This window comes from Carcharodon carcharias, chromosome 1 (genome assembly GCF_017639515.1).
Source record: "Carcharodon carcharias isolate sCarCar2 chromosome 1, sCarCar2.pri, whole genome shotgun sequence".
In the NCBI taxonomy this organism is placed as follows: Eukaryota; Metazoa; Chordata; class Chondrichthyes; order Lamniformes; family Lamnidae; genus Carcharodon; species Carcharodon carcharias.
This window is the reverse complement of record NC_054467.1, coordinates 19861889-19873879: the sequence shown is the minus strand read 5'-3', so window position 1 is coordinate 19873879 and position 11991 is coordinate 19861889. Positions and strand designations below refer to the sequence as shown.

Sequence of the window (11991 nt, the reverse complement as noted above, 5' to 3'; positions counted from 1 at the left end):
GCTTTTATAAACCTAGGATCATCTAGGTGGGCTGCAATGATCTCAAGTGGTCCTCCTACATTCCCATGTTCCTATATCTTCTCTTTCATCTTTGCAACATTGATGATGTCCAATGGTGATATCCTAGACTCTTCACCTTGTTTTCTCACAATGGAGCATAAGCTTAGGCTAAGCATATTAAATTGGTAATAGCCAAAGTAACAAAGAGCTGAGACGTTCATTGTCTCACCTCCTTCTGCTAGAGGTGATAAGGGTTATTTCAAAGAGAGAAAATGAAAATTAAGTGAGTACTCAAAATTGGTTAATAAAAGGGAAAATCTTCTGAAGAGGAATAAAGATATTTATTAAAACATTTCATAATGAATACAGAACAAAGATGGCTGAATTGGTATGCACATAGCAGTTATATTTCACATAGCTTCAGGAGTTCTTGTTGAAAGCTTCCATGCTGGATAAGTTACAGCTGGTTACTGCCAGTAACAGAGCAATGTGGTACCCACTAACTTACAAGTAGTAATTTTCATTAAAATTATAGATGGGAACTCAGTAGTTGCAAAAGTTCCACCTTGTTAGTTCAGTAAAATTGAAGGTAACATTCAGTAAAAATATAAAAGTACAGTTTTCAAAGAAATCTATATAAAGACTATTGGCAGCACTGAAGGCAACAAGCCTATTGTGTAGTTAAAGAGTTAAATATTGTACCCGGGATGCTGAAATATTAAAATTAGTTTATGTAGCATGAAATAATTTACCATAGCTAATTATCCTTGTTATGGTGCTACCTTATTACACCCTGTTTCCATGTTTCATGTAGCTGCTGTGAGATTTAAACACTCACAGACTCACCCTCTGCCCCCACAAATCTAAGACATTTTAATGAACAAACCCTGGAAATTCTGCACATGACAATTTTATACCGTACCTTAAAAAATTTACAAAAGTTGAAGAAAATGGTACAAAATACATCATTTGCAATTCAGTTAGTTATGCAGTACCTTTACCTAACCCTAATAAAACAGTGTAAGGGTTTATCAGTGTGAAGTTGATGGTGACAGCATTTGGAGTCAGTCAGGGTTTAGTTTTCTTCCTTTTGAAGACCATCTTTCTTCTTCCCTGAAAAAAATGACAGCCAACTAATTAAACAGTATTCCAAAGAAATGAGCAGCTCAAATGAACATACGAGCATACGAATTAGGAGCAGGAGGAGTAGGCCAGACAATTCCCCAGACAATGTTAAAGATATAACTTACTGATTACACTCTGATGGACAATCTGTCAAATGGTTTCGATCTGATGCAGTGCTTCACTCAAGGTGTAAGAACATTTTCTTAATACTGTTTGTTTAAGAAATGTAGGACACCTTAATGGATGCTAAATGTAGTTTCGTATGCAAAACAAAAAAACCTAGATATAAAAGTGATAAATTTGAATCGTAAATTGGAGTTGTAAAATTTCATCCATTAAATGTGGCATTAATATTGGATTAAGCAGCCCTACCTTAATTTAGTCATTCTCCTGGTGGTGATATGATTAACACACTTGTCTGATGAAACAAAAAACCCACTTTTAACAAAAAAAATGGAAAGTTTTCTCCTTAAACGTTGCTTTGCCAATAAAATCGCGTCCTCCCAAATCAGCGATTTCAAAGCTGTGTTCTCGTCCAATTACAGGCTGAAAGAAACATTCCTAAGTTTTTCGCCAAAGGAGCAAGTTCATCGTTTCCAGGGTTGAGGTATAGTTTAAATTTTATTGAAATCAACTTTAAATAGCATAAATAGTTGGGGCCAGAGTGGTGCAGAGGTTGGGACTTTGATTTGAGTCTCTGGTGTATTTCCTTTTCTTAAATAATTTGAGTTCTAAGAACCACAGGTCTAAAATAGGAAGTTTGTGAAGGAAAATAGAAAAAATGGAGTGTTTTGGGGTTTTGTCTGTGAGCAAAGATTGGCTCCTTCACTGGAAAAGGAGCTACTATAGCAACTTGTAAGAATATTTTTCCAAAGCATCACTGGTTTTTATTTGGGTTATGCTTAATAAGTAAAAGGATCAAACAGGAAGAAAAAAAGGATAATTTCTATACCAATAGTTTATTTGGTAGGGAAATCAGTGGTAGCCAACTACAGGTGATTTTAAGACTGCATGTAAAAGAATGGGCACGATTTCCCAGCGATACCTTTTAACGACTGGAAGGTTGTTGATTGGCTCAGAGCAAGATTGGCTCCCATCTAGGAAGAAAGGCCCATCTCCAAGAGCTGCTGGCCAATCAAATGACTGGTAGCTCTCTGTTCCCAGTAGTTCCATAGGTAGTGGTGGCCACTGCTGGGTCTACAGGAAGATTCAATAGGGATCTTCATTGGAGCCAGATGGGGAGGTAAGTTGGAGGGATTTGCAGTGGGGCCACAATAGGTGGCCCAGGAATGGGGGTGAGGGGAGTGGAGGCCAGGGTGTACATGCTGGGGTGGGGAGGAGAAATCTTGGGAGGTCAGACTTTGGGCACGAGACCTCAATGGGCCCAGGGTTGTGGGGGGTGGGGGTGGCAGTAGTTAAAAGAGGTACACCCCAAATTTCTGGCCAATAGCCCAAAGAGTGACCTACCAATCTGGTTCCGGCCTGCCCTGCCAGGCCTAAAATTGGTGTGGGGTCGAGTGGGTAGGTATTGGGAAAGATGCCCATAAACATTGCTCCCAATTTTATACCACCGTCCTCCTGGCAACCTGCTCCTGGCGAAAACCTAGAATTCAGCCCAATGTATAAGAATGAAGAGGAGGGAGAGAGAGAGAGAGAAGCATGAATAGTGGTGGCAAGTGGGAAAGAAGAGAAAGCGAAGGAGAAGGGGGAAAGAAACAACATAGAGAGAAAAATAGAATGAGAGGAGGAGAATTCAAGATTTTGAAATGAAGGAGGAGCGAGAAGTGAAAGAGGAGAGAGTGACAAGCAAAGCAAGAAAGAGAGGGAGGTGGAGGAAAGAGATGGAAGAAAGTAAAGAATGTGAATTTTTTTGGGCATGACAAAATAATTAGCACTTTAAGTCAATGATATACATTTTTATTTATGCAGACCTTTGGATTTATAATAGGTGCATGACACCAGGAAAGCTACAACTGTAAACATCTAATTTCTTCTGTTGGTTTGTTTCAGTGCTAGGGGTATGTATTTTACTGCCTGCCAATAAAGAGGGTGGCAGGGTCATTTGAGACCTCAGAGGTTGCTCCTGTCCTTTTGCAAGTCGTCCCAGGCCTGGGTAAGGATCCCAAGCTCAGGGTCATGAGCCATGGCGAGTGGCGGAACTGGTGAATTTTCAGTGGTGATGGAGGAAATGCTAGAACCATGAGGGATAATGGTTGCTTACAGGTGAAGGATCCTGTGGGTAGAGGACTTGTGTTCCCTTTAAGCACACAAGTGGAAGGCAACAGGAAACCACTTGTGTTTCCCCACTCGTATTGCTCCTGCAGAAGCCACAATCCAGATGCATTGATGCAGTCCATGGTGTGGCCTCACAGATTCCTGGCAGCATGTAGTTGAAAATCTAATGAACCATACTTAAATGTCAAATTCAACAATGCCCTTTGGCTGGAAGTAACTCCATCTTTAAGTGTTGAGCTGGCATTTTCTTCTCTGGTAGGGCCCCAAGGTAAACTCGGCGGTGTAGTGCCCCATTACTTCCCTCCAGATCCTGACAGATTTTCTATGGTCAGACGAGCGAAATGCTACATCCCACGAGATTACTGCTCATTTTTTCTAGTTCCTGGGTGTCAATCATACCTTTAGCTTTAGGGACCTTTTCAGTGACTTTGATTGTACCTTCCGTCTGAACCTCTCCAAGGATATTGCTGGCGTGACACTGATAGACACCTTCATCTTCCTTTGTCAGTGGATTAATCTGGAAGAATTTTGAAAAGCAAGTTTTGGAATATTTTTATGTGTAGAAACAAGAATGGAGTTAGACTGTAAGGTGCATGGATTTCTGCAAGAAAAAGTTCAATGCAATCACTCTGAAAACTATCATCTAATATATAATGAAGGTCTGACAACCACAATATTGACAATGGCCAGAGGGAACCTTTGATATTATAGAGATATCACAAGATTATTGCTGTTATGTAAAATTCATCAACTCATCCTCATTCACCTTGAAGTCCTATCATTGTAGCATCCCACCGTTTCCTAAATGATAAGTTTCTTGTGCCCTTGTCCTTTCCTGGTGCGCTGTTAAAAGGAGTCATGTGTAGGAGAATATCTTGGTCTTGGACACCTTGTCGAGAGGAAGCTGGTAAATTACATTGTGAAGAGGTACCAGAGTGGGGCAATTATAGCCAGGTACCATCGGGGGGCGCAAATGCAGGATTTGGAAAACATTGAATTTGAATCCCTAAAATAACACACGATCATAGATTATCTGTATCGACCTGCGGGTTACTTTCATGTCATGATCCTTTTAGACTGTGGGGTTTTAACTGTTAAAATGGTCATCCATGCGTCCATGCCACTTGTCAATGCTCGCAACATCAGTCTTGCACAAAACTCCCAGTTGTAGGATACTGTCTTCTACCTAAGCGGGGATGGGGATGTGGTGGGGTGGTGGTGGGGGGAGGCAGGGAAGAGGAGGGACCCAACCAATTTCTCCAACCGGGATCAAAGAATGTTTTCAAGAACAGCTCAAATGAATTTAAGGCAAGTTACTTTTTCTTATATAAAAAATAGGATTTACTTTGAAGAAATGTATTTCCTTAGATTCTCCTGAGAACTCTAAATTCATTGCATCTTAACATTCTGCATAAAATACCTGGGTGGACCTTTTAATACAACTGCTCCTACCTGCTGAACTACTTCTCTTAGATGAAGGTTAACACAGTGCTCCTGGACCTCTAACAGACAGCACTGCTCACAGGGAGCTCCGATCCATGTTCCTATTGAATGTGTTTTCCCACTGGGGATCAGGATTTGCCTTAAAGCACTAGCCAGGATTGATGGTAGGATGTACTCTGCTGGGAATTTTGTTGTGCATTGATACTGTAGTATAATTTTGCCAAGTTCTACTAGGTCCAGTTTGATCTTGTTTCAGATCCCTATGTCACCTAACCTCAGCTCATGTAAAACTTATTCCTTACCAAAACCCATCCTGTGCTTTCATGTTTGGATGGTCCACCACGAACCTGAACTGCAACATTCACTCGGTCCCCAGGCAGCTCCTCCAAAAGCTTTATTCCTTTGGGGGACTCAGTGACCTGCTCACAGCAAATAAATAAGCAATAAATAAAAATGATAAACAACACCAGTGTATAATGAACATGAACATATAATGAAAGTACAGAGCAACACAATGGGAATCTGTAACAATGCATGGACAAAAAGTTGTATATGATTCAAAATATAGGCCAATATTTCACACTAGACAATGTTACTCAGTATTCAGCTAGGAGATCTTAAAAATTTACAATTTAAAAGATGTTATAATTTATGACTAATAATAAATATTATGCCTTAGAATTCTCTCAGGTAAAGTGGTGCTAGTCTCTCACCAGCAGTTTGAATGCCTAATATTAGAGATAAGCAAGAAGTAGCAGAATCATTGTCTGCATTCTCCACTCATATCTGGTGTCAGCAGTGGCTCAGTTGGTAGCTCTCTTGTCTCTAAGACAGAAGATTGTAGGTTCATAGCTTGACTCTAGGACCTAGGCTCAAATGTCTGGGCTGATGCTCCTAAGATGGAGGCAGCCACGAATGTGTAATGAAGCATGGCTGAGAGCCCAGAAATCCATTAGCTTGTTAAAACACCTGACCCCAGGGAAAACATTACTTTATTGACAGCTCTGGCTCCCTGATCTGTGCTGTTAATTTCACAATGTTTATTTATACAAGATAAAGAGGTTTAAAGAGCTTGCAGTTTCATCTATTGATACTTTAAAGGTTCTGGATGACTGATACTTTTATTGGGCTATAGTGAAAATGAGTTTTTTTTAAGGAAGTAGAAAGTTATCAATGAACGACTGTGCTTTTAAAAGTGTTTTTACACATCCTGTTGATAGGTTTCATCGGTTCTGGACAGTGTTTAGTGGCTGAATAGGCATGGAATAGCCATAGCTTGGCATGGGGGCATGAGGGGCCATGGAGGTTGTTTGAGGGGCAATCCCTTGATATGGGGGCATGAAGAGACCTTTTGAACTTAACTTTTTAAAGATCCCCTCATGCAAACTATGTTTCACAGCACCCCTGCAGTGCCGTGAACCATGACTGTTCGGGGAAAATTAAAAATGCTAAAAGAGAACACTGTAAGAATTTACTGAAAAACCCTAAAATCTCCAGGCAGACATGGCTGCTAAACATATTAGGAGTTGAAGATTACGAGATGAACATTGCACAGCCTTGAGAGTCAGGCTGGAAGACACAAATTAGATTAGGTGTACTCCCCTCTCACATAGGGAAGGGGCAGATGGTTTTAGCTTAGATATAGGAAGACCTACAATAGACAAAGAGGGGGCTTTGATGAAACACCAACGGTCCTGAACTGTGAGAACCAAGGTCTTTGCGTACGAATAATTTAGAATAATTGGTTAGCAAAATCACATGTTTATGTACTCAATAGGATAGAGTTAGTATGGACCCGTGTGTCGGTTACCGATTGAATGTATTCAAATGTATTGTGATAAGAAAAAGTACAAAAGTGATGAATTGTAATCAGTCAGGGAGCTGGGTCTTCATTCTTAGGAATGATTGCGGCTCCCTTGCATATGCTTGAATAAAATCGGTTAGAGGAAGCCTGAGTCTCTGTGGTCGCTGTGTGATCGGGGATTGTAATTTCTTCTCTTCAACTGGCCTATGTGGTAGTTGCTGGATTGGAGGGAATACCGTCTTCAATGACTCTATGAAAATTGCGGAGGAGTAGGACATAACTATACCCACAATGGAGCCGGCCAGGTCGGCAGTGCAGAGTGCGCGCTCGTGGCCCGAACCATCCCGCACCATAAAAGGCACTCTCAAAAAACGGAAACCTTGGGAATGGAGTTGGGAATCAGGGAATTCCTGCCTGCCATTTTTAAAGGGCTTCCAAGTCATACTGACTCAGCAGAAATCCAGCACCATGACTTGTTTCTTAGCAATACTGAAGGGGTAAGTGGCAACAGTTTCACAACTTAAGAGCATTTTATGCTGAAATAACAAATACATAAAATTTTTGGCCTAAAACCTGCAAAAGACAGTTTTTTTTCAGTGGAATAAAAGGCCTGAAAATTAAATGACTATTTTAATCTATCACTATCTGCCTCTTTCGTGTGAATTAATTCATTAAAGAAACAAATAAACATTAAAGAAATGTTAATTGAGTCCTTTCCTACCTTCCTCCAAGTGACAATGGGAGTTGGAACAGCTTTCACTTCACAGGCCAGATAGACTTGAGCACCAGTCACATTCTGGACTGATGTTGGAGAGAGTATGACTACAGGAGCTATGAAAGAGCAAATTATTGACATATTTACATTCCACGAAAAGGAAATATTTTACACTGACTTGACCCGTACTTCACCTGTACAAGTGCATTAGCTTGGAATTCAAAAGCTGTGAAGTGTTGTATCTTGCTCTTAACTACTTTTTGAGATTTTTTTTCCCCTCTGAACAAGAATGAAAATGAATGATTTGCTCCCTCTGCTGGCTGACTTACATTTTCTTTAAGAGTAAAATCAGGAAGCACTTCTTTCACACAAAAAGTCGTGGGAAACTAGAATTCTCCCTTCTGAAAGGCTGTGGATGTCAGGCCAATTGAAATTTTCAAGACTGAGATTGATAGATATTTGTTCGGGATTGATAGATTTTTATATCAAAGGATATGGGTCAAAAATGTGTAAATAGGGTCAAGATACGGTCATCCATTATCTGGCTGAATGGAGGAACAGGCTCAGTATGGGCTGAATCCCTCCTGCTGTTCACTATGTTCCCTTCTGGTATATCTCCAGTAGGCATACACTCTGCTCCCGCCAAGGTTGTGTATTTTTTCCTGTGATTATTTTCTTGTGCTAACAGCACGTAACACAATAAAAAACACAGCTGACCAGAGTCTATTTTCAGTGGGATTTAAAAAAATAATAATTGACAGGATCTTAGTGTCGCCGGCCAGGCCAGCATTTATTGTCCTTGAGAAGGTGGTGGTGAGCTGCCTTCTTGAACCGCTGCAGTCCATGTGGTGTGGGTACACCCACTGTGCTGTTAGGGAGGGAGTTCCAGGAATTTGATCCAGTGACATTGGAGGAACAGTAACATAGTTACAAATCAGGATGGTGTATAGCTTGGAGGGGAACTTGCAGGTTGTGGTGTTCCCATCTACCTGCTGCCTGTGTACTTCTAGATGGCAGAGGTTGTGAGTTTGGAGAGTTACCTTGGTGAGTTTCTGCAGTACATCTTCTAGGTGGTACACACTGCTGCCACTGTGTATCGGTGGTGGGGGCAGTGATTGTGGTGCCAGTCAAATGGGCTGCTTTGTCCTGGATGGTACCAAGCTTCCTGAGGGTTGTGGGAGCTGCAGTCGTCCAGGCAAGTGGAGAGTATTCCATCACACTCCTGACTTGTGCCTTGTAGATGGTGGACTGACTTTGGGGAGTGAGGAGGTGAGTTACTCGCCCAAGAATTTCCAGCCTCTGACCTGCTCTTGTAGATAGAGCATTTATATGGCTAGTCCAGTTCAGTTTCTGGTCAATGGTAGCCCCCAGAATGTTCATGGGATCTACCAGGTCTAACAGGACTGGGTGTAAGGCAAGTTTTGGAGCTACTGGAAGTCAACATCATTGTGCTTATTGTTATTGTAATATGTGCCTATTTTGTAACCGTGCAGTGTAATTGTTCAATTAGAAAATCATCTGGTATATTCATAAGGTAGAATCTGTCGATTAACGACAAAGATGTGCCCCTGTACTCACTTTTTTATGTGAGGAAGAACTATGCCAATCAATTTCTTAGCGTGTTTATAAATATACTGTCAGAATAGATTGCAATTCACTTTAGAATATTGGATGACATTAGTAGTTTAATATTGATTGAACATTCTGAATTTCAGAATCAATTGTTCTTTTCTGTGATTTCTGGTTTTGACGCTTTGTTTCCAAAATTACCTTTGACTTGAGGGAGATGTAGCAGAAACTCACAAAGAAACTGCACTGCATCATATGAATTGCGACCCTTAAAAATTAGCACATAAAAAGTTTCAGTCCCAGTGTTTTTGAATAATATGGTGCACTAAACACCAACTATTAATAAAATTGACTATCAACCTGCAGAGTTGGTCCAGAATCTGTTAAACACAATAGTTGATCCCCGAACTTTGCTGAGCCATGTTCATTCAGAATTAAGTTTCAATTTTGTAGATGAACTGGATGTGACAGCCACATACAAAGATTGGAAGTTCTGATGAGATACATTTTGAGTATGTTTCCAAAACAATTTATTGGCTGCGAATCAAATGTCCTGAGGATGTGGGAGGCACTATATAAATTCAACTTCTTTCTCTCTTTAATGCTAAGGACTGATTTTAGCTCCAGGTGTGAGGCGTGCAGGTGGAGGTTGAGGCGGTGGCAATCTGTCCGGCCCTTCACAGTGAGATGCCTGGGAGATTATTCCCTTGCCCGAACCCAGTGGGAAGCACCAGCTCATAGGAGGCTGGGAGTGGGAATTTGGATGGCAGTAGACCACTGCCAGAAACCCATAGTCTCACTAATTGGATATTTGGTTCGAAGGGGTATCAGCAAAAGGCATCACGGTCATGGGAAGGGGAAGGGGGTCATAGATTTCCTTGTGGGTGTGGAGGCTTCTTCTGGCCCTGGTTCACATTGGCTTCCTGCACATAGCTCTGGTTAAAATTGCTGTCAGGTCCCACTGACATCATCAGACTTGATCCACATATTAAAGAAGGACCCATAGCTCTCTGTTGGGTGGCCTTCTTGCTTGCTCAAAAGAGCAATTTAAGATGGCAACCCACAGGAAGGCAGTGGTATTGGTATATGCCACAATGACCATTTTTAATTGCCTCCTGGACCGACAGGGTTAAATTCCTTCCTGTGCATTTCAGGAAAATAGAATTGACATTGCTACCCATACCAAACTTTGGATTGTGACTGCACAACCTAGGCATTTGTCATATGGGAAAAAGCATACATTCGGATTATAAAAGGCAAGATTTCATAACAGTAATGTTGTTGATCATCACCTGACCATCCAACAAGACACAATAAAGCATTCCCGAATATCTGTACTTGCAAATAATCAGGAGTCTGTTTCTCAGAGACAAGGTCACATCAAATCACAAGCAATGCACAATATTGGAATCAGGACAAGATTGGCTTGGCAGCTGCTTCCAAGTACAGTTAAGCATCTGATTAAGTCCCATAATTTTATATCCCTTTCTAACTCTGTTAGGAGTGCGGCAGAAGGCTGAAAAAAATGGCCTGCTGTTGCAGTGTCTATGGGAAACCCTGGAAAGGGGACAGGGGGAGGACGGGGTATCTCTGTCTGTCCTTCACAAGGACTTACACATCAGAGTGCTTGGGGCTGGGAGTGGGGCCTCCCTATACTTGGAGCTCCTGTGTCATCACCCCATGAAGGCCCAGGTAATTTTGGGAGTTTTGCTGGCCCCTTATAAGCTACTGTCTACGTTTAAAAATACAGTACAACGCTCATGCTTCTCCACATTTTGGACAGTGGTGTGGCTAGAACAGTACAACTCAGTGCTGTCGTCTTACAGCATTCTTAAAATGAGTCCATCACAAAGAGACTGCAGAAATAGCACTGGAGTCCTGCAGAGTAAAAGCAATTCAGATAGTTACTGCTGTAAATTGGATGTTAGAACCAATTTAAAAGGTTTTTTGATTCAAAATCTGGAGAAAACTCTTGCTCAGCATGTAGTTGGGCAGAAATGTAGGTGGTAGAGTTTACCATATAATAAAGCAGTGCCTAATGAGGTCTTTATAAAAGCTGCTCTGATAACAACCCTGTTGGAGCCTATTATGAAGTCCCCAGTAAATCAATCTTCTTATTAATGAAGTAACAGAGTGCTATTAAAGGAGGCTATTGCACGTTTGCCAAATATTCTTTCATTATGAGAGAACCTTGGGTGTCTGGAGGGAACCTGGACCCCCCATGGGCTACACATAGATTTTGTTCAGACAGCTGTTACGTTTCACAGTGATCAATGAAGGTCCATCTGCTTGGAATATTCCATCAGTAAAATTATGAATAGGGCAAAAATCTGATGCAATGTTCTTTAAGGGAGTGCGCCAGGACTGAAACGACTCTTTGTATCAAAATAATCCTGAAAGAGCCTTTAAATAACAACAGGAATACAGATACATAAAAAGCTATTGAATTTCCAAAGAGCCAGAGATTATTTTGATAACCAATTTGTCTTAAAGGTAAACGTAATTCATTATAATATTCTTTAGTGATCATAGACATCTGTTTGGAATCCTCATTAACCGATTGCTTGTTTATGAACATATTAATACTCTATTTAATACTCACTGCTTAAAGCTGCTATTCCTATGGAGAAATCCTTTGCTACCGTATAGTCAGGAAAAACTTTGAGCAGAGTCGACCAAACTTAGCAGCAAAATGCCTAGCTGCACCCCCAAAAATTCTAAAAAAAGGTCAGCATGCAGGCAAAGAAATGACAAGTAAAATGGCCTCCCATTGAGCTTGCCACCTCATTGATGGGCTGCATCTCTTACCCCTACTAAAGTAGGTACGGCAACTATTTGGGTTGGATATGGGGAGGGGGGGAATGGGGCAGCGAGATAGGGATGTGCCACCACCACCCCCCACCTTCATCCCCTTTAATGCCACTTAAATGTGAAGAGTGTGCTTATCTGAGGGGCCATCATAGAAGCAGCTAACTTTTGCAGGTGGACATGAGGGTGCAGTTTCTTTGTGATGGAATTCAAAAATTTACTCTGTACTGTTTGCCACCACAATATGTCATAGTTCATAAGACGATCCAGGCCAAGCTCAGGACAGTTGCCA

The 11991-nt window shown here is 41.2% G+C and overlaps 1 protein-coding gene across 1 annotated transcript in view; it reads right to left on the bottom strand.

Moving 5' to 3' along the window:
* Positions 1–322: 322 nt before the first annotated feature.
* The window catches only part of LOC121282420 (insulin-like growth factor-binding protein-like 1), a 57574-nt gene continuing 45905 nt past the window's right edge, over positions 323–11991 (bottom strand). Inside the window, exons 2-5 of the mRNA XM_041196160.1 lie at positions 7329–7438; positions 5106–5222; positions 3760–3877; positions 323–1113 (exon numbers count right to left, since the gene is read on the bottom strand). Coding sequence (XP_041052094.1) covers positions 1076–1113; positions 3760–3877; positions 5106–5222; positions 7329–7438 — 383 coding nt within the window. The 3' untranslated portion in view covers positions 323–1075. The remainder of the gene's footprint in view (positions 1114–3759; positions 3878–5105; positions 5223–7328; positions 7439–11991) is intronic.